The sequence below is a fragment of the Eschrichtius robustus genome, chromosome 11 (genome assembly GCF_028021215.1).
Source record: "Eschrichtius robustus isolate mEscRob2 chromosome 11, mEscRob2.pri, whole genome shotgun sequence".
In the NCBI taxonomy this organism is placed as follows: domain Eukaryota; kingdom Metazoa; phylum Chordata; class Mammalia; order Artiodactyla; family Eschrichtiidae; genus Eschrichtius; species Eschrichtius robustus.
The window spans coordinates 97500350-97527468 of NC_090834.1; the positions used below are offsets into that span (position 1 = coordinate 97500350).

The 27119-nt window shown below is 40.7% G+C and overlaps 1 protein-coding gene across 1 annotated transcript in view; it reads left to right on the forward strand.

The window, feature by feature from the left end:
• ALKBH3 (alkB homolog 3, alpha-ketoglutarate dependent dioxygenase) overlaps positions 1–26754 on the forward strand; it is a 35929-nt gene extending 9175 nt beyond the window's left edge. The window contains exons 7-10 of the mRNA XM_068554893.1: positions 936–1024; positions 7675–7884; positions 25356–25454; positions 26212–26754. Coding sequence (XP_068410994.1) covers positions 936–1024; positions 7675–7884; positions 25356–25454; positions 26212–26289 — 476 coding nt within the window. The 3' untranslated portion in view covers positions 26290–26754. The remainder of the gene's footprint in view (positions 1–935; positions 1025–7674; positions 7885–25355; positions 25455–26211) is intronic.
• Positions 26755–27119: the final 365 nt, after the last annotated feature.

Sequence of the window (27119 nt, forward strand, 5' to 3'; positions counted from 1 at the left end):
TAACTCAGGTGTCAGAATGAGAGTCAGCTCTTTCAGGGCAGCCTTCTAATTCCCAGCAGTTTCTACAGCAGGGCTTTTGGTGACGGACTTGGCTTTGATTGCTGGCTCTGTCTTTCAAAATAATGGTTAATTTTAAACAAATTACAGTTAAGTAATTTTCTGATTCTTGATTTTCTGATCTGTAAAATAGAGTGAATAATAATATTGGTACCTATCTTACATGGTTGTTGTGATAATTAAATGAGATAGTGCATGATAAGTACTTAACAGAATGCCTGCTACATAGTAAGCCTTCAGTGAATGTTAGCTGCTTTTATTATTATTGTTTTTATTGTTGTAGTGGTTGAAATCAATTGTAGGAAAAATAGCAGATCTATGGGTAACTCCCTCTCTAAATAAATTGGACATCAAAAACTTCTGACTAAAATTAGCTACATGCTATGACTGGTCAGAGCACTTTTTTCTTCATTTGGAATCAAAAGGGCTTACACAAGGGTGGCACAGGGGTGAACAGTTTGTCTTGTTTCTTGTATGGACGTTGGTGCCACAAGTTCCTACCTACAAGGGTTCAGACTCCATATCCTGCATTTTAGACCCTCCCTAATCTGAATCCTTCTGTTCTGCGCTGTGTCCCCTTCACTCTTGTTTATGTCATCACTGACACAAATAAGTCACACACATTCTCACCTCAGAGCTTCATCCATACTGTTTCTGCCAGTGTACTTTCTCTTGTCGTCCTCCTTTTAGCTGTCACCATTCTACTCCTGAAATCCCATGCTCTCTGTGAAGGTGGAGCTTTGGGTCAGGGCCCATCCTTACTCTTCCTTTGTATTTCTCATAGCTTCTTATACATTGCAAGGCATGGTGTTGGCACTCAATGGGTACACCTTAAATAGCATCAAACCATTTCAAAGGGCCTGTATTTTCTTTCTTAGATGTAACTTACCAGCAACCAAGACTTACAGCATGGTATGGAGAACTTCCTTACACTTATTCAAGACTCACTTTGGAACCAAATCCTCACGTATGTTGGAATGTTGTTGTTGGTTTGGTTTTATAGATTGTGTACTATAAATGTAGAGTACTATAAAATAACAGTAAGTTACCTTGCAGAGCTGCATGGTGGTTCCTAGTTCAAAAAATCCTCTGGGTTCAAACACTGAGTTTTTGCGCTTATCACCCTTGATGTGCTTTTGATCCATAGATAAAGAAAGAGGATGAGAAAAAAACTGGAACTAGAGTGAACTAGAACCAGACTCAAGGATTTCAGAGAAATGAATCATTTCTTTTCCTAATCTCCCCTTCCCCAGGCTTTTCTGGCCATAGCCCTCTGTGTGCCTCCTGATACGTATTTGCTGTGGGGCATAACCCTTATGACTGACCAGTGAGGTCAGAATGTTTCTTCCCACTTCTCAGGCTCTTTTGCCGTTTGTGAAAAAATCTGTGCTTTTCTTGTTGACTTTGTATTCATTCTGTGGTTGCAGTTCTCATACTTCTAACTTACCATTGCTTTGGCTTGTCTCTGCTGCTTCTTTTGTTTTTAAAAATTTCCATGACAGACAGAGAGATTCTAGTATATAAATTAAGCTTGTCCAGATGATGGAATTAAGATCCAAGAAAGAGCTCTCTGTTTAGTCCCTGGAATCTTGCCTTTGGCAAATAATATTATGTTTTTATTGAAAGAGACTTTGAAGAAAATGGAGTTTTGCTTATGGCATTGGAATAAAGAGAAATATGACACATTTAGAGCTTCTAGTAATTTGTTATCATAAACTACCATTTTACTAAAACGTTCAGGGATAAAATATTGACTGAAGGGAACATGGCTTTTTCACATAAAGAGATAGCTGTATGCTCTGGTTTCTACAGCTGCATTTAGAATGTGATCCAGGGAAACGTTGAGACCCTCTATATCTGAAGTTGACTTGGAAACATGAAGAGAATTGAATTAGGCCAATCCAGCCTAGACTGCTGGCCATGTTTCTGTCAGAATTAGTTTATCTTCTTGTCAACAGTCATAGCAGAGAAGCTGAGGATTAAACAGCCTGTGGGGAAGAAGTTCTTATTCATTCTAGTTAATCTTTTAGAACAGGATTTCTCAACCTCGGTATTACTGACATTTCAAGCTGGATAATTCTTTGTTTTTAGGGTTATCCTGTGCATTGTAGGATGTTTAGCAATATCCATGACTTCTGCCCACGAGCTGCCAGAAGCACCCCTCACTCAGTCGTGACAACCAAAAATGGCTCTAGACATTGCCAGACATCTGCCAGGGGTCAAAATTGACCTTGGTTGAGAACCACTGCTTTAGAATAAACATAAGGCACAAAGATCTGCTGAGTTGAGTGACCACTTATGCTTGGGGACATTTTGACAACTCTTCAAAAGAATTTTTTAAATGACAATCCTTTTCTTATAATGTAAGTAATATGTGTCTGTTATTGAAAATCTAGAAGCTATAGATAAGTATGAAGAATATTAAAATTTTGGATAATAGTTCCACCTGATATTTTGGTTCCAGTCTTTTTTTTCTTTTTTTTAGGCAAATACATGTAGAGAATTTTTCTATAAAAATAAAATCAATTATTTGTATACTACACTTCATTTTACTATATCATTAACATATTTTAGTATCATTATTCTTTTACAACATTGTATTAATAGGACGTAGTATTCCATAATCTATGTGTAGCATAATTTATTCAAGCAAGCCTCTTTTGTTGGATATTAAGGTTGTCAAATTAGAGTTTTTTAATTTGAATTTGGCTGGCTCATAACTTTGCATTTATTGCTAATAAATTTAGTTTGTATACCGTCTGGAACAAAGTCAAAAGTGATGCCTCAGATTTTTTTTCAGGGGGGATTCCCTAATGTGTTACTATATGTGTTGGGGGTACTGGTTTAAAGTTGTTATTACCTCAAGTTTAGTATCCCATAGCACAGGAAGAGATTCAACCATAGGTAATTAAACTCCTTTTTCAAACTAAATCTTGTATGAACCCAATGTATGAAAATAAAAGAGTATCTCGACTGACTGGTAGTCCTCCCAGCTTGACCTCTCCTTTCTCCTGCTGTGATCCCAGAGACATCTCTGTGGTACCTACGTCTCTACAAAACACTGTTCGAAATCCACTGAATAGGCCCTTTTACATTTGTGATTCATATTTTCTCATACTCATTTCCTCAGATGTCTTTTAAGGATAGAATGTATTCACTGAACAGTGAGATGACTCTGAATTTTAATATAGACGTTCACTTCTGAGGGATCTGTATATAGAGTATTGGTTGGAGAGTCTAAGTTAATCCTCTAGTTCATTATTTCCTTTTTTTCTCCTTTTCTCCTTCACCACCAAAAATAACCAAGAAAAAATATATATCCACTTAGAAACATAATGCAGACTTGGTGTGTTCACAGTGCTCAGTCCCTAAGCAAGTCAAGGAAGTGCTAATTAGTTTCTCAGTCACATTGCCGAAAAGCTCTCATCATCCTCCTTTACATTCTTGTGTTTCTTGCTAAGTGTATAATTCTAGCATCTGATCTTTATCCCCATGAAGATAAGCTTAGGTCATAAAATAAATAGGAAATACAGCTTGCTAACATTATTATGGAGTTTTACTTTGAAACTTATTCTCTTGAACTAACCTATGTTAGTTTAATAACATTTGTTTTCTTGATCTGAGTTTTGTCTGTTATTATTGCTGTTTATTTTTTTAAATCCTCTTCTCAGAGGAGCTGAATAGACATTTTTCCAAAGAAGACATACAAATGGACAACATGAAAAGATGCTCAGCATCACTAATTATTAGGGAAATGCAAATCAAAACCATAGTGAGATATCACCTCATACCTGCTAGAATGGCTATTATCAAAAAGGCAAGAAATAACAAGTGCTGGTAAGGCTATGGAGAAAAGGGAACCCTCATACACTGTTGGTGGGAATTTAAGTTGGTGCAGCCACTATGGAAAACACTGTGAAGATTCCTCAAAAAATTAACAGTAGAGCTACCATATGATCCAGCTATCCTACTTCTGGTTATGTATACAAAGAATATGAAAACACTAATTTGAAAAGATATGTGCACCCCTGTGTTCATCACAGCATTATTCACAATAGCCAAGATATGGAAACAACCTAAGTGCCCATCAACAGATGAATGAATAAAGAAGATGTGGTATATATATACAATGGAATACTACTCAGCCATTTAAAAAAAGATGAACTCTTAGCATTTGTGAGACCATGGATGGACCTTGCTGGTATTATGTTAATTAAGTCAGGTGGAGAAGGACAAATACCATATGATTTCATTCATATGTGGAATATAAAAAACTAATAAAATAAGTGAACAAACCAAACATGTAGATACAAAGAACAGAGTGGTGGTTACCAGAGGGGAAGGGGCAAAATGGAGGGCAAAATGGATGAAGGAGATCAACTGTATGGAGATGAATGGAAACTAAATTTTTGGTGGTGAGCACGCAGTATGGTATATAGAAATAGAAATATTGGAAGAACCCGGACGAACTTTTTGGCCAACCCATATAACGTTGTACACGTTAAACTTATATAATGTTATAAACCAGTGTTACTTCAATAAAAGAAATAAATAAAATTCTCTGCTTAGAATGTAATGCTAATATCCATAACAAGGAATGCCAGCTTTTACCATGATTTCCATGTGACAGGGAAGCTGAGTGATTTCCACATATGCTCCCTGGAAGTTTTACCTGACAATAGTCACGGGATATACCTTATAATGACATTATGCTTTCCTTTGCTGAACATCCATTTCTTTGCTTTCAAACATAGAACGTGGACTTTGAAGGGGTTCCTTATTTTTATTTTATTTATTTATTTTTAAAATTTACTTATTTATATTTTTGGCTGTGTTGGGTCTTCGTTGCTGTGTGCAGGCTTTCTGTAGTTGTGGCGAGCAGGGGCCGCTCTTCGTTGCGGTGCGCGGGCTTCTCATTGCAGTGGCTTCGCTTGTTGCAGAGCACGGGCTCTAGGCATGCGGGCTTCAATAGTTGTGGCACACGGGCTCTAGAGCGCAGGCTCAGTAGTTGTGGCTCACAGGCTGTAGAACGCAGGCTCAGTACTTGTGGCACACGGGCTCTAGAGCTCAGGCTCAGTAGTTGTGGCTCATGGGCTCTAGAGCGCAGACTCAGTAGTTGTGGCACACAGGCTTAGTTGCTCCACGGCATGTGGGATCCTCCCGGACCAGGGATCGAACCCGTGTCCCCTGCATTGGCAGGCGGATTCTTAACCACTGTGCCACCAGGGAAGTCCTTGAAGGGCTTCTTTAAAGTGGCAGTTCTTAAAGTAGAGTCTGTAGATCCCTGGAGGAAGTCCACGAAATTCTTTCTGGGAATCCACAAGGTCAAAGTTATTTTTATGGTAATGCTAAGACTAGGTGACATTTTTCACTGTGTTGAATTTGCACTGGTGATACAAAAGTAATGGTGAATAAAATTGCCGGTGCCTTAGCATGAATCAAGACATTGCCAACCAAACTGTACTAGTAATCATTGTTTTCTTTACTACCTGCACTTCCAGTAAAAACAAAAAGAAAAAAAAATGCTGATTTCACTTAAGGATGTCCCTTGATGAAGCACTAAGCACTATTAGTTTTATTAAGTCTTGATCTTTTTTAATTGTTTGATGAAATGGAAAGTATGCATAAGGCACTCCTGCTACAAACCAAGTATGATGGTTGTCGAGGAAAAACACTTGTGTGATTGTTTAAGCTGTAAGCTGAACGAGCTACTTTTATCATGGACCATTTTACTTGGAAGAGCAACTGGCACACAGACTAGTTATTCAGACTTGAGTATTCAGCAGACATATTCTCAAAAATGAATGAAGTGTCACTTCCAGGAAAATAATGGACAAGATTTGTCACTAATGATAAAAGTTGAGATTTCAAGGAAATATTAGGAATTCTGGAGAAACTCATATCTACCACCTTGAGCCTGACCTCTTCCCTTTACTTAGCTTTTTCTGAAGAGATCAGTGGTTTTTTGATTTTTTGATATTGGAGATGATTTTTTGATATTGTATAACGAAATATGTCAGTATTAAAAGGGTCTGCATAACTCAGTGAGCCAATATTTTCCAAATGACCAATGCTTGATGTTACAGAATCATGCAAGATTAAAACATCCATTCAAAGTGCAAGCTAGACCAGTGGATTTAGATGTAACAATATGAAAAGTTTGTTGATATAGTTTCAGATTCCCCATTGCATCTAACCTTTAAAAAATCAGTTCAGTTGAGTTTTGGTGTAATGTCAAAGAATATTTACAATTATTTGAAAAGACTATAAAAGATTCTTCCTTTTTCTAACTACATACCTGTGTGAAGGCAGTTTTCTTCGTATGCTTCAACAGAAATAACATATTGTAACAGATTAAATGCAGAAGCAGATATTAGAATCAACTCTTCTATTAAGTCAGACATTAAAGAGATTTGCAAAACCGTGCCACTCTTCTCACCAATTTTTTGTATTGGAAAATAGTTAATTTTCATAAAATAATACTTACGTTAACATGTAATGAGGTTGTTATTTTTTAAATGAATTAACCAAAAATTAAAATTTTTTTTAGTTTTAATTTTTAATATGGTAACTATTGTAGCTATAACCCATACGTACAGAAGTTCTTTGGGGCCCTCAATAATTTTTTTTTTTGGCCATGCCTCACGGCTTGCGGGATCTTAGTTTCCCGGCCAGGGATTGAACCTGGGCCCTCAGCAGTGAAAGCACGGAGTCCTAACCACTGGACCTCCAGGGAATTCCCACCTCAGTAATCTTTGCCAGCGGTGTGAGAACTCCTGTTCTCCAGGAAGCTCTGTAAAGCACTTGAGGTTTCCTGGAGGCAGGACGTAGAGTTCTAACAAGAACCGGTATGAGCTGTGCTGATTGTAGCCCCCAACTACAACCTAAGCTTAGGGGTCATAGCTTCCTAAAGTATGTGTGGCAAGATGCTGAGCGCCGCATATAAACAGAGGTGAACTCGGTGCTCAGGAGGCAGGGCTGTGGCCTCTGTTTAAATCTTCTGTAGTTCACAGCCATGTTATGATTCCATTCTGTAGAATGTTTTTCCCCTCTAGGTTCTGTTTTTAGGAAGTTTGCCACTCTGGAAATATTAAATATTTTTTTTAAAGAGCAGTTCTGCCATTCATGATAAAATAGGAATGGAACAGAGGGCCACCCAGCAGGAGAGTTATTTCACTCCTCAGACTTCAGTCTGCATCTGCTAACTCTTGGTGGCCAGTCAGCTGTGGTGACAAACCAGGCTTACTGCTCCACACGCTGCCTCAGTGACTTACTGAGGTGACTGCCCTGAGTGTATCGACAGTTGCTTCTCTGCGAGCGTCATATATTTAACGTAGAAAGGATGAGATGGGTGGATAGGCCTGGTCTTCATGGCATTCTGTACCAAATTTAGTACCTTAATAAAAGTGTAGAGGTCAGCTTGCTTCAAAATAGAACTAACAGGAGAGAATTAAACTACTCTTCTAGGCTTACGTTTATTACGTTTCTGGTGGTTTGCTTATTTCCTGCCCCTGTTTATAACATGACTGATTTCGCACTTCCTGTTTTTCCACGTGGCTGCCACCTTGTGTCTTACGTGAACTGTCTCTGCCCCTTTTCTTGGCCTGTTGAATGCAGTGGCATCCTGTGCTGCTCGTGCTGAAGAACCAAATTGAAGAGAACACTGGCCACACCTTCAACTCCTTGCTCTGCAATCTCTACCGAAATGAGAAGGACAGCGTGGACTGGCATAGTGATGACGAACGTTCGCTGGGGAGGTGCCCCATCATTGCTTCACTCAGTTTTGGTGCCACACGCATGTTTGAGATGAGAAAGAAGCCCCCACCAGTGAGTAGTCTATTTATTCTATGTTCCTCCTGCCATCTAATATTCTGTGAAAAAAACTGAGCTCCTAAAAGGCTCCTGTTTTCAGATTTAGGGGATTGGAGTATGTGTTTTGTTGATGAAACATTTTCAACTGATTGCTTGCCCCATGGTTAACTTTTGACTTCCAAAGAAGCCATTCGTTCATTTACTTATGCAACAGAAATTGCCTGCCGCGTGCCAGGTGCTAGAGGCTTATTTGCATTGGTGGAAAGGACAGACATGGTCCCTGTCCACATGGAAACGGGGGGATACAGATACTACTAATTACTCAAGTAATTGCAATTATGATAAATGCTAGGAAGGAGGGCTTATAAAGGCAAGGTTCAAGTTAGTGGGGGCAAGGAGGCAAAGAAGGGAGTCTCAAGGAAGATACCCCTGAAATCTTAAGTAAGTGTTCTTCATGGCAGTGTTGCCTCTGTTTTGTGAGAGAGCATCACATGCATCCTCATTGCCTTCTTAGCCTGTTCCTGAAATCCAGATGGCTCTGTAACTCTTTCAGAGAGGAAATTCAAGCCAGGTTATCAGACAAGCAGTGGCTAAACTGTAGAATAACTTTAGTTGTCCAGCCCAGCTCTTACCTATATTACAAGACATTTGAGGGATATGAGGGCTATTAGTGTTTTTAAATCAAAAAGTGTAGAACTTTAGGACTAAGGTAGATAGAAGGATAGTAGAAACTCTAAGAGCAAATCTCTACCAAATTATCTTATTTCCAGGATTTATGTTTTTTTTCTAACCAAAGTTCCCAGTCATTTTGTTTATAACATTAAACCAGACCCAGTCAGTGTGGAAGGCCTACAAGGCTGTGTTTTGAGTATGACCTAATCTAGACCACATAATTATCAGGCAGTCAGTGCTTGTGTCTCTTCTCCATCAGATATACTTCTTTGGGCTGTTTTTCTGACGTGTATTTGGGTTTCCAAGCATGGAATTTTGAAGCATATTGTGTTGTTTTGCATTTATGCCATTAAGCACCTTTCATTGGTATATTTTCTGTTGACTGGGTTTTCTTTGCTCTTGTTTGCACAGAAACTTTAGTCTGTGTTAGTGGGGGATTGTCAGTTGCCAGTGACTTACTGAGTGAACTTGCTCCCTGAGCACTTTGAATAGCCTTCACGGTTTCATTGGCAGTCAGCCTTCTCATGTACCAGGGAGTACCACCTGAGAAGCAAGGTATGGTTACGCTTTCATATGTAGGCTTCCACTCAGTTAAATCCCAAGTTCACACATGTGAAGAATTCATCCCGCCCTTAATAAGTCTCCTGTTGTATGAATAGTGGAGAAACACCACATGTCTCATTTTAAACTTCAGACCCTCTTCTCAAGCCAGGCATATAGAACACAAACGTTTTGCCAGGAATGGTCCTGGGAGCTGGGGCTATAGCAATGGATAAGTAAGGTGAAGTCATCTTTCCCCTCCTGGAGCTCCTGATCTGGCCCGTGCTAGTGCTCTGCCTCCCTCCCAGAGTTATCCGTCCAGCTTTCTGATTGGAAAACAAGCTGTAGTGTGTCCAGTATAATCTTTGGTGTAATCCGAGTCTCCGAGTCTTTGCTCTTATTTTCTTTGTTGCCAAGTATTTAAGTATTCAGTTACTGCTTCTCTGTACACGTACATTCACCACCACCACCACCATCATCCCTTTTTAAAAACATTTTTGGCCTGTTTATAGATTTTAAGCTTAAAAATTCCCAAAGCATGCTTTCTGGGTAATTAATTTTGCTGTACCAGCAGTTTCCAACTATTAAGCGTTAACAATGTTCCGGTGCCCAGAATACCGCTATTCCTTTTCCCCTCTAGGCAGCTGAAGGTCTTCATTTTCCCATATAAAAACGTATTCATGTTGATCAAGAGCTATTTCAGTTATGTTACAGGTTCGTGCGTGGATGGAAAATGTAACTACCACTTAGCATTGTTTCTGAGGGCAACCATTTGGAACAAAATCTCTGTGTAAGAGGGACACTGACCATACTTACTGAAACATTGTCTTCTCAAGGCTTCTTAGAGTCTATTTTGGTGAACATGAGTGAAAGCACAGGCCATGAAACACTGAAAATGTGGTTAAGTCCCTTTAACTGTCCACTAGTAGCAGGGGAGTCTGCACTATAACTATGGTAGCTGATTTGATGAAACTACAGATCTGATAAGTCAGAAAATTTGTCTGAAACAAAGTTGGCTGAGGAAACAGATTTGGGAAGAAATATAAATGTGTCAGTATGTCAGGTTACTGACTCTAATAAGTTTTAGCTTCCAGCATAGTCTTAACTATGATTGAAATTGATGCAGTTGTGTATTCCTTCAAATCTGGCTTTTGTTTAAGATGGGGAAATTATAATCATGCATTAGTGAATACAGTTTAAAAATTACTTTTTTCCTCCAGAACCCATAAAGTCCGTTCTTGGATAATCAAAACCCAGGTTTAAACTTTTGGAAGGATTTCTTCAAGTTTCTTTAACAGATTTTAAAAATCTTGGGCTCCACAAATCTAGCTAAACTTGAAGTGCAGAAGCCTTTCTTTGAGTTGACATCCTTGGAAATGTATCTTAGAGTACATCATCTTTATCACAGGATAATGATCCCTTTTCTGAAGGATTGAAAGGAAAAGTTTATTGCAAATCAGTCTACTTTTCTTTCTCAACTGTGGTGATAGCTTTGAGAACATGGCTTATGATTCATATTGTACAACTCAAAGTAAAAGCATAAAATAGAAAGTATAAATTAGTCTTCTGTGTGGAATTTGTAGGAGTCTTGACTTTCTGTAGCTCCTAGGAACCTGTCTCGCTATGCCACTATAGACTGTAATTTTTATGTCTGTCATCAAGACATTTGGAGTGTGCTAGAGGTTGTGGGAGGGCATCTCTTTCAAACTTCAGTTAGTTTTAAACTATCAGAGGAGAAGAAGGTAATACCTGCTTGACTTGAGTCAAAGTTTCTCACCTAAAGCTGACATAGAGGAATTGTGAGATTGCCTGTACTTCATTCAAGTATGCAGTTTTGAGACAGAAAAGCATCTGTTTGGGGCCACTTTCAAAGAGAATTAGCCTTTTTTTTTTTTTTAACATTCAAACTCCTCCACCCCTGCAGCAGCTGTTTGTTTTGCAGTCTGGCACCTTAAGTAGTAGTTCTCTGTAGCTGCTGATCTTCTGAAAGCTGCCCCAGTTCCACACATTGCACTCCTAACAATTTCTCGCTGTGCTGAGATCGTAAGGAGACCTTTGTTTCCTAAGCATCAGTGCCCCTCTGATTCATGCAGTTGGCTCAGGCAGCTTCATGCATGCGTCACCCCTGGGATTAAACATTCACGCCTCCAAGATGCCGATCCTCGTTCCCCTGTCCTCTAGTCCAGGTTTGTCAACTCCTGCTCATTCATGTTGATTTTAGAGTCAGTTACCACTTCCTTTAATGATAATAAGGTACTTGGGGGCACAGTAGACTTGCTCTTCCATTCACCCCATCCCTTCTTTTGTTAATTCAGTTAAACGTGAATGAATAGCATCATATCCATCTTCAGGCCAATGTCAGGATACACTGTCTTAAGACGAAAGTAAAGCTTTCCAAATATACCTCAGTAGACATTTTTTAGAAACCAAGAACCTTTTTTTTTTTTTTTAACATCTTTATTGGAGTATAACTGCTTTACAATGGTGTGTTAGTTTCTGCTTTATAACAAAGTGAATCAGTTATTTTTGGGCTGCATTGGGTCTTCGTTGCTGCGCAAGGGCTTTCTCTAGTTGCAGCGAGCGGGGACTACTCTTCGTTGTGGTGCGCGGGCTTCTCATTGTGGTAGCTTCTTTTGTTGCGGAGCGCGGGCTTCAGTAGTTGTGGCTTCCGGGCTCTAGAGCGCAGGCTCAGTACTTGTGGTGCACGGGCTTAGTTGCTCCGTGGCATGTGGGATCTTCCTGGACCAGGGCTCGAACCCATGTCCCCTGCATTGGCAGGTGGATTCTTAACCACTGCGCCACCAGGGAAGCCCCAAGAACCTTTTTTTATTCTCCCAAGCTGGGCTCATTAAAGCTTTTCTACGCTCGTGTCCCAAACCCAGTTGTACTTTTCAAACTGCATCATGTCCCTGTTGTAAAGATTAGTCTGGTTCTTTTCCCAGTATAGTTTTAATTCTGTACTGAAAAACAAGCTGGAAAAGGAACTACAAAAGCCATTTGGCAGGCTGCTATTTCTCTGTCGGTTACCATAGAAACAGTGATGGCTGAGTTGGGGGGTGTGGGTATTAGATAATAGGAAGTTTGTGATGCACTGAAGGTTTGGATACCAAAAGCCTTGTTTTGTAGAAAATTACCCGTGCGTAAGCTCTGTCCTTCATCAGCTGAATCCTGAAAACGTGAGGGGCTTCTGTCCATCTTGAGGTGATTGAGTTGAGGCCAGTTGGACATTTCTCTAACCATTCCTCTCTCTAGCACCTTCTGAAGGATGTGAACTCTGTTCATATCACCAAAAGAGATGGTTGTAAAACCACTTGTAATGGTAGAGGTTCTGAGAGTTCCCAGTGTGTTTGGGTTCCTAGTACCTCCCTTGCTAATTGGTTTTTTACACACTACTGGGAAGAGTGGAGTATGAAAAGGTCAGTTTGATCATAAATACCAATATTTTTCCAGGACTGTGGAAGAAGTGAGGATATTGGAATCCAAAATAATATAAACTGACTAGCTTACATTTGAAAATTGGATGAACTGGACTGTGTAGTATTTCATGGAGTGGTGACTGAACTGCCACCTCAGCCAGAACCCCCGCTGAGGCTCTTCCGGGCATCCATACTTCTCATTAGTCCATCTTCTGATTACAGCATCTGTTCTGAGAAATTACAAGACCTACCTGAAAGAAATTGTTGATAACCATCATCTTTTTAATACATTCCCTAATGAAGTTTAGAAAATCAGGTTTTGTTTCCTATTTCTGTTACTGACGTTTGTAAAAAGCACTTATCCGCCTCATTTATACTTACTCCTTTTTTGTAAATGGGGATGATAATTGGGAGCTACTTTATGGGAGTAATAGAGAAGTTTTCCCGTGAAAGGCACCATGAAAGTTGTTGCAGTAATCAGTGAATTTTTAAGCTGTTATAAATGGTGGTTGCTACGGTGACTTTCAGATGTGGAAATTGAAAAAGAAAATGAACAGCCAACCTCCAAGTTTGCCTTGGACTGTGAATGGCATTCACTGAGGGAGTACAAAGGAGACTCTGAGAGGGTAAAGTGGCCTGTGGGTCAGGAATGGTGACTGAGTTTTTGAGCTCCTAGCTGTAGGGTCATGCAGTGGTTTGGAGAGCGTGAGTGAGTGAGTGGGAAATTAATTTGTGCATGTTTAAGCAGATAAAGATAAATAGTCCTGGTAGGACCTGAATTCTCTACCAACACGAGATCTTTTGGGAGTTGGAATCATCATTTGCTTCCTTGGGGCCTTGTCTCAGGCTAGAATCCATGTCCTGACTGCCACTGGGAATAACTAATTTTTGCAGAGAGCCTCCCAGTTTCGTATTGCCACCGATAGTACTTTTAGTCTTGGGAGAACAACCTTTTCCAAAGTGATTCGTCAAGTTTCTGTGTGCCCCAATTAGGTATGGGATCTGCTTGCAGACTGTTTTTTAAACGTTGTCCCAATGGTAGAGTTTTTTTCCCTCCACTTTGTCATACTCTAAAAAACTGTTCCTAAGCCTTCTGGTAATTTTTCCGTCTTTCATAAGCCACATTTTCATGGTGGGTGACTGCTTAGCTGAGGCAGAAAAGAGCTTAGTGAGTTTGAGGAAGGAGGAGAAGGCCCCACAGTGGAGCAGAGTGAGCAAACGAGGAGAGTAGCAAGTGATGAGATGGGAGGAGTGGGCCAGCGCCAGAGCATGCGGAGACTCATGCGCCTCAGGAAGGAGGGGATTTTATTTTAAGTACATCAAGAAGCCATTGAAATGTGTTAAGCACAAGAGTGACATGTTCCGATTGAAATTTTACAAGGTCAGTTGCTGCTGCGTGGAGCTCGGGCTAGATAGGAGCAAGAGGGGAAGCCAGGAGACCAATTAGGAGGTTGTTATACTTCCTGGGACCAAGGCAGAGAAGAAGGGAGGTGGACAGCTTTAATGACAGGAGCTCAGAGGAGCAGGTATTTTTAAGAGCAGCATGGGAATAATGGTCTGAAAGTGTTAATAAGGAGTATCCCCTGGCTCTATAGATATGAGAGACGTGATCAGCTTCCACAGGAGAGAGAGTTTCAGGGAATTTGGAATCTTCTGGAGGGACCTAGTTCTTGATTAGGACAAGGAAGTAGAGGGAACCTTCAGAGCACATGAGGCTGAGGATCTAGGGGGGTGTTTGCTCATCACTGAATGAGAATTCCAGCGGACACAGTGGAAGGGCGCAGGGGTGGGTGTGGGAGATTATGTCTGATCAGGTTATGTCCCGGAATGGTTTGGGAATGAATGTTCTGATTTAATGGATGACTGGAGAACCCTGCACTTTTGCTGCTGACTGGGGTCAGCTGGATGTTAGGCTTCATGGAATTTGTTCTGTATGCTCTTCGAGGAAGGAGAGTGTTTATTTCTGGTGCTACAGTGTTGAGTGGAAGCTCTTTCAAAATAGCAGTTCCTTTAAGTTGCATTTCTTGGAAACATTATGTCACCAAGAATGGCATCTTCATTACATTAAGGCACATTCAGTGTGGCTAGAATGACTGTAACAGTCAGTGTAAAGCCAAGCTTGTTTTTGCTTAAATTCAGTAACTTCTGACCCCCACCCCACCGCCGATACTATATCAACAACAAATCTGAACAACAAACGCTGTCGGCAGGTGTTTCACTGTAAACTGCATTTGCCTTTTACATTCACTGGGTTCGCCCGGCATAGGATGATTGATTGCACGTGCCAGTCCCTCATGCTTAGTATTCTCCCTCACCTCGCTAGAACCTTCCATGCCAAATCCATGTCAAAAGTCAGGAAAAGAGTTTGATAAAAACCCAAAGATTTGTGTGTGACAAGCGAGCTCAAAACTGTTTTGAACAGATAACCTCGGTCATTTCAAATCTATGTTTTTCCAGCTAGCCTCTTCCTTTAGCAGATCTTATTTCAGAAACAGCTGCTTCTTTTTCTAAAGTAATGTTTTTCAGATTGATGTTGAGGATGCCATCTTTGCAAGCGTGGTTTGAGTCAGCAGACTAACTGTAGAGATGACTTTGTGGGGTCCTAGCTTTATTCTGTCTCCATAATTTCCATAACTAATATGTTTTATTTATGTCAGATTTAAAAGATACATTACCACTATGAACAAAAAATCCAGCTGTGTTCTTACATCAGCGCTGTAGGAACAACTTTTCTGTCCAAATATAGCTGCAAGCTTTGATGATCGATGAAGCCGTCTAGAAGCCAGCCAGGTTCTCAAGGGCAAAGCAACACCACAATTTGATTGGGAAAACAAGCTGGAAAGAAATGATTAAAAAAGAGGAGAGGGGAACATTTTGGCGTGGCCATAGGTTGGGAGGTAGGGCAATTAAAGGGACACTTGGCTCCAGCAGGCTAAGTAGCTGTAGCACATGCTGGCATTTAGTTTTCAAATATCATTTCAGTTTGCAAAAAAGCCTTGACCATACTTGTCAAGCAGCTCTACCATGTATCTGATTCTTGGACTGGAGAGCTAGGGAAATTCCTATTCTATCTGTTACCATCTTGAGAAAACCCTTTGCTTGATTCTGCAGGCACTCTAACATCTTGGTTTTTTCTTGATTTTGAAGCACAGATTCTGGGATAAGTTGTCTCTATCTGCAGTTTCCCTTGCCTACAACTTAACTTACTTTTGGAACACCTGCTCTCTAGCTCCATCCCACCACACTGCTAATATACTATACCACTGTCCTAAAGAGCGAGTACTCTGGCCTTTTCTCAGTCATCATTCTCCTCTTCTTTGTAACGCTGGTCACCAGTGTCCAGCACCTCTCTGCCTGAAACTTAGCCATCTGTTAGCTGCCTTTTCTTTCTCTTATTGGCTTCTGAAATATTATATTATCTTAGCTATTCTCACACTTTTCTCATTGCTACTTCTCTGCCTCCTTTGAGGTTTTTTTCCCTTTACACCCCTTAAATATGGATATTCAAGGTTGTCTTCGATTCTGTTATCTTTGTCTACATTACCTTTTAGGAAATTATGAGCTAGCAGTAGATTGTAAATGCTGTATAGGCAAGGTCCACTTCTGTCTTGTTTATCATTACGTCCCAGCATTAGCACTGTGTGTGTGTGTGTGTGTGTGTGTATGTGTGTCGGGGGGGGCGGTATTTTGTTGAATAAGTAAATAAATGGGATTTCATTTGTTCTTATGACTTCAACCATTTCTTCTTTGGTGGAGCAACTTCTGGATCTTATTTCCAGCTTTGACTTTTATCTCAGGTTCTAGTCATCACTTTGTACATGTTCACGAGACATTCCCACTTATAACAGCATGTGACGTCTAACCTGAAATTGTAAAATTAGATTTATTGTTGTTCTCTCAGAAAACTCCCCAGTTTCACCCACCCATAAGGCCGTTTATGTTCATGATGTCACTATTCTCTTGGTCAGGTTTACATTGTAAGTTATTTTCAGTTCTTTCCATTCTCTCATTTTAATTGTTTCCATTCCCAAATCTTCTTAGTTCTTTCTTGAAATGTCTGAAAAACTTATCCTTCTAACAGCAGCTTCATTCCAGGCTCTTTACCACACGTCTAAAATACTAAAATGACCTTTTTCCACCCTGATATCTTTAATTCTAATCTTTCCTCCCTAGTTCTGTCTGATATCCAGATGCCAGATATTTTCAGGAACAGCTCATTTTTTTTTCTCTCTCTCCCCCGCCACTCCTGCTCACAAATATTAATTGAGCACCTACTATGTGTCAGGTGCTATGCTCAACTTTGCGGATATAGCAGTAAATGTGGCAGACATGGACCCTGCCCTCATGGATGTCACAAGAGCTAGAAGATAATCAAATGAATGGAGAGACATAATTACAACTTGTGGTTAGAGCTCTGAATTTAGATTTTACTCTAAATGCAATGGGAATAAATGAGGTTGTGACATGCTCTGGTTTGTATTTTTAAAAGAGCTCTCTGGCTGCTGTGTGAAGAATAATTCAGGCAGAGGCAAGAGTAGGAGACTAAATAAAAGGTTGTTTCAGTATTTTTAGTGGGAGACTGCTGATTTGGACTCAGATGGTGGCAGTGGGGAAGAACAAAGTGAATGAATTTGAGGTATGTTTTGGAGGGTGAACCAGGTTTCTGGCTTGAGCAGTTGGTGGATGGAGGTGCTGTTTACTCAGAGGGAGAAGGAGCAGGGGGTTTTGCATTTTATTTTGCTCTTATTTAGGGAGGGTCTGTAGAGGGAATTAAGAGTTCCTTCTTCTACATGGTATGTTCGAGATACTTGAGACTTCCAAATGTAAAGTAGGACATTGGCTATGAAGTCTGGGCTTCACATGACAGGTCTGTGCTAGAGGTATCATTTGGGAATTGTCAGGATAACAACAACAATAACAACAGTAAAGGGATGGTGATCAATAACAAGTGTATAGTACTGACTCTGTGCCTGGCTTTGTTCTAAGTGCTTTACATGCAGCCTCCAGTAATCTTGTCAAATTGATAGTGCTGTTATCCCCATGGTACAGGTGAGGTGGCTGAGGCACCGTGTTCCATCACTTGCTCCACATTGCACAGACAACTATTTGTTGAACTGAATTGAAACTAATAATCTAGATAGTATGTAAAGCTATGGAATTGCACCATTATCAATTCAGGGCAAAAGAATAGAGAAAGAGGAGCAGAAAGCCAAGATTGAGCTCACTGCTTTCATCACTTTGTTTTCCAACTCAAAAGTCTTTATTTGCTCCTACTGGCACAAATCGTAAATGTAAACTCCTCAGCCAGACTGTCAAATCTTTACATAATCTATGCCCCACCAACTTTGGTGTCTCACTGTTTCCTGTGCGATTGCACTATTCTGCTGAACTATGTCTTTGCTCCTTAGGCATGCTCTCCACCTTCTCATTAACTTAAGTCCTCTCCAGGCTTCAAAGGCCCACTGTAGCCTCGAAGCCTTTCCTGATGCCTCCAATGAAGAAACTAATAATAGTGCATGTCGGGTGCTTCCTGTGAGTTTGGGAAATGAGAAACAGGTAGCGGCTTCTACTTTGTTTTGTTTGACCTTTCTGCTCATTTGTGTTTTGTTTTTATAAGCATCTTCTTAGTAAAAAGGTGGAAAAATTTCTAGTAAGTAGCTCACCTAGGAGATCAGAGATGACTTGGAAAACCAGATGTCTCACTGTTGACTAAGACCATTAATTTGGAAGCATATTTTGCGTCCATGGCCTTTTCTGATTGCGTTGGGATCACTGAGATTAAGAATATGATACTTGAAGCAGCATATCTGTCCTGAGCTTTGTTTCAGGCACTACCATGTGGAATGGCAAAGGGGCATCAAAGAAGGCTGGCAGATAACATGTGGCCTTGCTTGGGAGCTTACATAGGATGACAAGACATGGGCATAAAAGAAAGAGTCATGTGAGGGGTCCACCAGCGGCTCAGTTGGGCAGCTCTTAAGCGGAAACTGGTCCTCAGACTTGTTTTGTTTATATACTTCCCAGGGTTTTTAAAGAAACTGAGTTAGTTGCCAAAATTTATAACTCAGGAGATTTCATGTAAAAATCCCGTTATCAGTTTCCCTGTAAAACCCAGAAGATGGGGCAACTCCAGGGGAACAGTGAGGGAGCTGCAGAGTGGCTCCCACCTGCACGCAGGCCCTGTGCTCTCTAGTTCTCCATGGTCCCCACGCCCCACTGTGTTGCACCTGGCCCGCGCCCCTTGTTTATGCTACTTGCTGATGTTTGTGACCCTTACAGTATAGTCAGGGTGCCATATAATTCAGATAGGAAATAATTACAGGATTTCAGAAGAAAGAGAGAGAACTTTGGAGAGACAGCAAGGTGGAAAAAATACAGGCTTTAGAGCTAGGCAGAGATCTAAGTTCAAATACTTGCCTACCTGCCTCTAGCCAGCCCTTTGCCTTAGAAACGTACTTTCCCTCCAGCTTCCTTTGCTTATAATACAAAGGAGAATATCACGTCCCTTACAGGTTGTGGTGAGAATTAGCACTACTGGGTACAAATTGTCCCTAACATGCCTGGTACTTTAGCAGCGTACACCATGGTTGATCATGTCCAGAAAGTCTAGCAGGATGCCTTGGTTTAAGTACCTGGAAATTGTTATGAAAAGACACTTGGGGCAGGGAAGTGGGGAGCCAACTCTAGGTGGATTAAAGAGTTAAATCTAAAAAATATAGACTTTTTTTTTAACTGAAAGGAAATGCAGTTGTATATTTAAGTTTCCTGAAGATGGGGGGAAAACCATGAAGGAGAGCCAAAGAAAGATCAGTAGAGTTGACTGCAAAACTTTTTGAGCTATTCTGTGTTAAATATCATAAATGCAGTTAAAAGGCAAATAGCAAATGAAAAAAATATTTATAGAAAGTAGAACAAAGGGAAAATATCTTACTATACATGGTTACAGATCAATAAGAAAAACATTAACACCCCATAGAACGATGGACAAAAGACACGAACAGAGTTTACAGTAGAAGAAATGCAAACAGCAAATAGCCATGTGAAAAAACGGGGAACTTGGTTAGTAATTAAAGAACTCTATGTTTGAAGAATGAATTGCCATTTTTCCCTAATTTTTTTTTGCCAATTGATAATGTTCCATACTGGTGATGCGCTCAGAAGGCAGGTGCTGTCACATTTTCTTGCTGGAATTATAAATTGCCACAACCTTCTTAAAGCAGTTTGGTGTATAAATCAAAGTGCCTTCAAGTTCATACCCTTAGATCCAGTTATTCCACTTTAAAGAATATATCCTAGAAGTATACTCAGAGATGTTTAGCCCAAGATCTACTTGCAGTAGGTTTTTCTTTCCTTTCTTTTCTTTTTTTTTTAAAGTATTACTGGTATATTAAAATCTCTGTTTCCAACCATGTGTACCTAACTGCTATATCCTTAGCACTAGCATAGTGCCTAACATATGTAGGTGGTCAAAAAATAATTTGTGAGTTTTAAGGAGGAAGGATGTGTTCATACAAAGGAATATTATACAGCCATATTATAAAAATACATTACATCTAAGATGTAGAAAATGCTCACAATACAATGTTAAAAATGAGTGCATGATTGTATGTGTAGAATATTCCCTGTGTATGTGTTGTATGAATTCTGGATGACGGGATTAAAGGTGATTTCTATATTTTCTTGGTGCTTTTCCTCAGTCATTCAGGACATATTTATTGATGTGTGTGCTAGGCATTGAGCGTATTTCAAAAGGGAAAGACAGCATAGCCCTCCCCTCATGGAGTTTGTTATCAGAGATCAAGAAAGCAGACATTGAACAGGTAATTACAAGTGTGTCAGTTACTCTAGTGAACTTTATGTTACTTTTATAGTAGGAAAAAAAAACTATGCCAATGATGATTTTCAAGCACTGATGTTTGTATCGGCTTGGCCAAAAGGTTCGTTCGTTTTTTTCCATAAGATGGCTCTAGTAGCACCTAGTTGTCTTTAACTTCATTCGAAACAATTTTGTTAGATTGTATTGTGACAGCTGTCATGTCAGTGTGCATTTAAAAAAACACCGTATCAAAACTGGTGAGTTTTTGTGTAGCCATTTCAATATTGAAGATGGAAGAAAAAAAGCAACATTTTCGGCATATTATGCTTTATTATTTCAAGAAAGGTAAAAGCTCAACTGAAATGCAAAAAAGGATTTGTGCAGTGTACGGAGAAAGTGCTGTGACTGATCGAACGTGTCAAAAGTGGTTTGCGAAGTTTCGTGCTGGAGATTTCTCGCTGGACGATGCTCCACGGTCGGGTAGACCAGTTGAAGTCGATAGCGATCAAATCGAGACGTTAATTGAGAACAATCAACGTTATACCATGTGGGAGATGGCCGACATACTCAAAATATCCAAATCAAGCGTTGAAAATCATTTGCACCAGCTTGGTTATGTGAATCGCTTCGATGTTTGGGTTCCACATAAGTGAAAAAACCTTCCTGACCATATTTCCGCATGCGATTCTCTACTGAAACTTAACGAAAATGTTCCGTTTTTAAAACAAATTGTGACGGGCGATGAAAAGTGGATACTGTACAATAATGTGGAATGGAAGAGATCGTGGGGCGAGTGAAATAAACCACCACCAACCACACCAAAGGCCAGTCTTCATCCAAAGGAGGTCATGTTGTGTATATGGTGGGATCGGAAGGGAGTCCTCTATTGTTAGCTCCTTCCGGAAAACCAAACGATCATTCCAACAGGTACTGCTCCCAGTTAGACCACTTGAAAGCAGCACTTGACGAAAAGCATCCGGAATTAATCAACAGAAAACGCATAATCTCCCATCAGGATACCACAAGATGGCATGTTTCTTTGAAGACCAGGCAAAAACTGTTACAGCTTGGCTGGGAAGTTCTGATTCATCTGTTGTATTCACCAGATATTGCACCTTCAGGTTTCCATTTATATCAGTCTTTACAAAATTCTCTTAATGGAAAAAATTTCAATTCCCTGGAAGACTGTAAAAGGCACCTGGAACAGTTCTTTGCTCAAAAAGATTAAAAGTTTTGGGAAGATGGAATTATGAAGTTGCCTGGAAAATGGCAGAAGGTAGTGGAACAAAAGGGTGAATACATTGTTCAATAAAGTTCTTGGTGAAAATGAAGTGTCTTTTATTTTTACTTAAAAACCAAAGGAACTTTTTGGCCAACCCTATAATTTCTAAGACACCTTTTTTAGGACAAGAAAGGCGCAATTACATGAAAAATCTACATAGATCTCATACAGTGTGAAGTTTCCTTTCCAATGAAAAGAAAAATGTTTAGATTTCTTATCTGTTGGGTGGTTTGTAGTGATATAACAATATACACCCAGGCTTTTTTTTTTCCTAAATAGCATTTTTTAAAAAATATTTATTTATTTGGCTGTGCCGGGTCTTAGTTGTGGCACGCGGGATTTTTATTTGCGACATGCGGGCTCCTAGTTGCGGCATGTCGCATCTAGTTCCCTGACCAGGGATTGAACCCTGGCCCCCCTGCGCTGGGAGTGTGGAGTCTTAACCACTGGACCACCAGGGAAGTCCCTAAAGAACATTTTTCTAAAGGAAACTGAATAGGCTGAGATCTTGGTGAGAGTTGTGGAACTTTGGAAAACCCCAGCATTCACTGGAAATTATAATTAAGCATTCAAATGAATTGGCTATGGTTGGGGAGGGAGTGAGAATGTTGATTAACATTAATATAAAAAAAATTTTTTTTTTGCTTTTTCCATCTACTTGTGAGGTTTCAAGTGTGTGGGAAACCAACACTATCAACAGCAAAACCCACCCTGTAGACTGACTGTGACCCTAAAAGTTTCTTTTGACTGGGATCGGGAATGGAAAATTTTATCCTAAGCCATGGCTTTTTAATGGGTGTGTTTTGTTTTGTTTTGAAGAAAGACCTGAGTAAATCAGAAGGGTTACAGAGCCGTGTTTGGGTAACTTAACCATGCTTAATGGCTGTGAGTGCATTCCTCTAAACAGTCTGAACTGTGCTTCCACTGTCGCTTATCCATTTATCAACTGAGCCCTTAGGCTTAGCCACGTGAGCTCCTCTGGCCTTTTATCTGCTTCCTCAGTGGAAAAAGTCTCTGTGTATCTTGGTTAAGTTAAAGCGTGGCTCTTTGGTCTGTTGCTGCTCTGGTCTCAGGGGAAGGAAGCATTCGTGAGCTCTGTGTTGCCTCGGTAGAATTCCCTGCCCTCCTTTCTGTCTCCTTCTGTGAATTAGGAATGCACTTCCTAAGCCAAGGGTGTTGGAAGGAACAAATAACAAGCAGCAAAGTAATGACATCACCTCTCGCTGTGAGTGTCCTGGTATCACTGTCCCCTTCAGGGACTGATGAGAGTAGCTCCCTGCCAAGTGAAGGCTCACCCCCTTTTGCTCTTTGGAACAACTAATGGTTATACTGGATGTAATGTGTTTCAAACCAACCTGAGGCTTTCTCTCATTTGAAAACCTCAGATCTTAGGAACAGTGAGGGCAATGTGGCTCTGCTGAACGTCACTTTCCGTCCATGCTGATATTTCTCTCTTGCATTTGGAATTCTCTTTCACTTGCTGGGTCTATTCCTGCTGCATGTTTCCAGGTAGAATTACAGTGCTCCCCTCTTCTCTTCCACTGGCCTTAGCACTCCCTCCTCCCCAATAGTGGTGTTTGTTTCTTTCTTCACGTTTGGAAAACCGTAAGTAGTTCCATTTATTTGGAGCACAGGGTGCCTGTGAGAGAGATGTAGGAGCTGAAACTAAAGAGAAGGAGCAGGCGGGTCATCAAGAGCCTTGGGTGCCAAGCTCATGGATTTGAACTTCATCCTGAAGCCTTTGGGATGTCATTAAAGTATTTTAAGCAAGGGAGAGGAATTCTGAGATCAAATTTGCATTTTATTACAGTGGCTCTGGCAGAGCAACACTGGATTAGAAAATGCTGGCTCTTAACTTTTCTAACGTCTCCAAATTACTCCTTACACCTGTTCCCTGGGCTCACAGACCTGTGTACACGGGATGGGGCTTGGTTTCTTGGCCTCTGGGCTGTTGCACGTACAATTCCTTCTTCCTAGAACATGCTTTTCCTCCTTAGTGTATTTTTTTTCTTTTTTTAAATTGAAGTGTAGTTGAGGTACAATGTTATCCCAATAATGTTTTAATGTTCTAAGAGATCTTCTTCTCAGGATTCTCTTCCTGTTGTGTTAAGTGTCTTTCCTGTCCACTGCACTCTCCTGTCTTAGTGTCTGTGCTTGGTTTATAGATTAAGGCCCCGTTGTACTTCTGGATTATATAGAGGGCAGCAACAGTTCTGTTTCTAGCTGTGTTGAACCTTGATCTGGTAACTGACTTCACAGCCTAAATCAAGGAGCCTTGGACCCTCTGATCTCATGAACGATGCATCCCTTCTGATATCTTTTCTTCAGTAGAACATACGTCTCCTCTGTCTGGAATACTTTTTTTCAGAGAGCAACCTTTTGCTTTTCTGAGATGGAGCTGGGCTACCTGAGGACAGGGTCACCTTCCCACTGGCTGGCTGAGGGGTCAGAGGTAAATGTTTTGGTGCTTACTTATTACTGGAAGACAAAAGGTGGCAGACACAAAATCAATCACTGAGACCAAAAGTTATTTCAAACATTGCTTATATCTTCTGCTTATAAAGTTACGACAGTGCTTGACAAAGTCACTGCCAAGGGCTGGGGACTGGAACCTAGACTGTTTATGAAAGTTCATTTTGTTTTGATTTTGATTTTCCTGGGGAAAATCATTGTAAACAGTTACATTCTCAGAAGCACCCCTACAATAATAAACATAAACACAGCATTGCAGTGAAATTAATCCTGTAGTAACCCAAATGTAATCTCTTGCATTGGAAGTGAAGCAGATGAATGGACGAATCTGCCCAGAATGGAGGTGAAGAAGTCAGGAAACTTGGGTCTGTCCCGGTCTCAATTCTTGACGTGCTCTCTGTTGCTGTGAGCAAGGAAGTTGTTTAATGTGCCCCTTTGTCAGCGGTGGAGGAGGAGTGACACCACCTGTTGGCCATATTGCAGCCCGTGCTGGGAGGCTTCATTACGTGTTGGACGTGAATTGACTTTGAGTTCTGGAAGAAAGGGGCAGTGTAAATACGGGCATTTGTATCCTAGGTGCTCAGGAGTTACGATCCATTCTCAAAGGCTTACACAGCCAGTCTCAGTTTAGCAGCACTATTCTGGTCACAGAAGAGCTCCCTTCTTTGAGAAAAATCTTGTTGTTGACTGTTGTGGAAAGAAACAAGAATATATCTCCAAAATACCAAACTAGCTATAGGAAGAGTTGTGACTAGTTTTAACATAGGTACCAATTAGTGAATTAGCATAAATTATGAAAAGGGGGTCAAAACTCATCACACCATGTCTTGTTTGAAAGCCTATTCTCCTAACACTGTGTCAAAACACATGGCACAGAATAAGGCAGATGTAAAGAATTATTGTATAAATGACTTTGAATTCCTTCATAGGCCAGAATGTGCTTTTCTGCACTTTGGATGCTGGTAATACTAATACTAATAGCTGTTATGCTGTACCTAATACGTACCAGTCTCCAAGTAATTCACACATATGTAAGTTGAGGCTCACAGCAGCCCTGTGTGGCAGGTACTCTCGTCATCCTCATTTTACAAGTGAGTAAATTCAGGAACAGAGAGGTGAAGTAACCTGCCTAAGGCCAGTCAGCCGCCAAGTGACAGAACCAGTAAATGAAGCCCTGCGGTCTGGCTGAGTGGAGGCTGGCATTTCTTTGATGACCAGCGTCATGTTCTGTTGAAGCATCTTGATCACACAAGCAAAAAAATTCAGTGCAATGAATGCTGTTTTCTAGGAAGAGCATGGAGACTACACATATGTGGACAGAGTGAAGATACCCTTGGATCACGGGACCTTGTTACTCATGGAAGGAGCCACCCAAGCAGACTGGCAGGTGAGAACATGCAAGTAACGTGGATTTGCTGTCATGTAGAGGCAGTTTCCTGACTGGCTTACGGTTATTAATTTCTATATCAGACGTGGTGAAAAGCAAGTGGCTTTTATAATGAGCAAGAGGCAATAAACTGACATCTTTTCCAAGGGGTTTTGATTCTACTGACAGTCAAAATGGCCCTCTACAGCAGCGGTGTCCACTAGAACTTCTTGTGATGATGGAAATACTCTGTATCTGTGTAGCCCAATGTGGTAGCCACTATACACATGACTGTTGATCTCTTGAGATATGGCTAGTGTGCTGAAGAACTGAATTTTTAATTAATTTAGAGCTTCAGGCAGCCAGTGGCTAGCATATGGGGCTGCACAGCTCCATAGCTTAGGCCAGGCCATTCTTAAGGTGTGCAAATTAAGAACACTTAGCATGAGAGGGGAATCTCATGCCTGTCTGTGATCTCAGCCATTTATGTGTTCTCTTTTGAGCTTTGGAAAAATGGCAGGAGGCTGAGAGGAAGAGCAACACTTAGAAAAAATGAAACTGTCTCCCTGTGAGGGTGCTGACATATCACAGTGAGGGTGGTGGTGGAGATTTGTTTCAGAGAAGAAGACCTTTCTCCACAAGACTTAAAAGAGCTATTGCTGCTCATTGAAGGGAGATAAAATTGAAACATGTCTATGTCCTCATAAATAAGTTTTAAATTGCTTTGGAATAAAAGTGTAAGTGTGTGTATGTCAGAGTTATTCATATTTCCATTTAGCATCGAGTGCCCAAGGAGTACCACTCTAGAGAACCAAGAATAAACTTGACCTTTCGGACAGTTTATCCTGACCCTTGAGGGGCGCACTGGTGATGTGAGGTCTTGCAGAGGGAAGCTGTGCTGAGACTGAGCAAACCTTCCACCATGAAGAAACTTCCAGAGACTGGTCCAGCTGCTCTCATGGCGTGGCTGTTTGGAAGATGAGGATGGGATTTGCTTCCCAGCTTGGAGTCCTATTAAATGACAGCCTGCAGTTCATGTTTGTAATATGTTTACTGTGGGAACAGTAATCCCTAATCATGTTTTGAAATCACATATTTTCTTTAGGCAAATTAAAAACTGCTGTGGCTGTGTTCACAGATGATTTTGTCCATAAGCAGTTTTTTTTCTGCCCTCTCCCGCTTCATTTGAAGAAATATGAATGGACTTTGCCTCCGGGGTAAATCCACACATGTTTGTTCCTTGTGCCTTTAGCAAAGTGGAGATATAAATATGAGTCAGTGACTCTGGAGCCTTCCGTAGGCAGACAGCTGCTAAAACCCAAACAGAGCTTTGTTGAAGTCTGCCTTGACTCCTGAACATCTTGGCTTGTGTGCTATTGTAATGCAAAGCTGCATATTCTGGGAGCACTTTATTTAACTGAGTCTCCTTGCCTGTCCATCTTCCCAGGAAATGCTCAGACAGGTTACAGGCCTCTGAATAAAGAGCAGAGGTGGTATTCTCCAGTGCATCTCCAAGCAGCCACCTGGACTACTTGAAATACAAGAGAAAACTGTCCCCTCAAAGGGAGGAAGAATTGAGTGATGTCATGAGAAATTTCGGCTGAAGAGCAGCAGATGCCCTGCTAGTGGCAGCTGTTCTGCATAGATTAGTTCCCCCTGGAGAATGACTTGAGTCATTTAAACCCT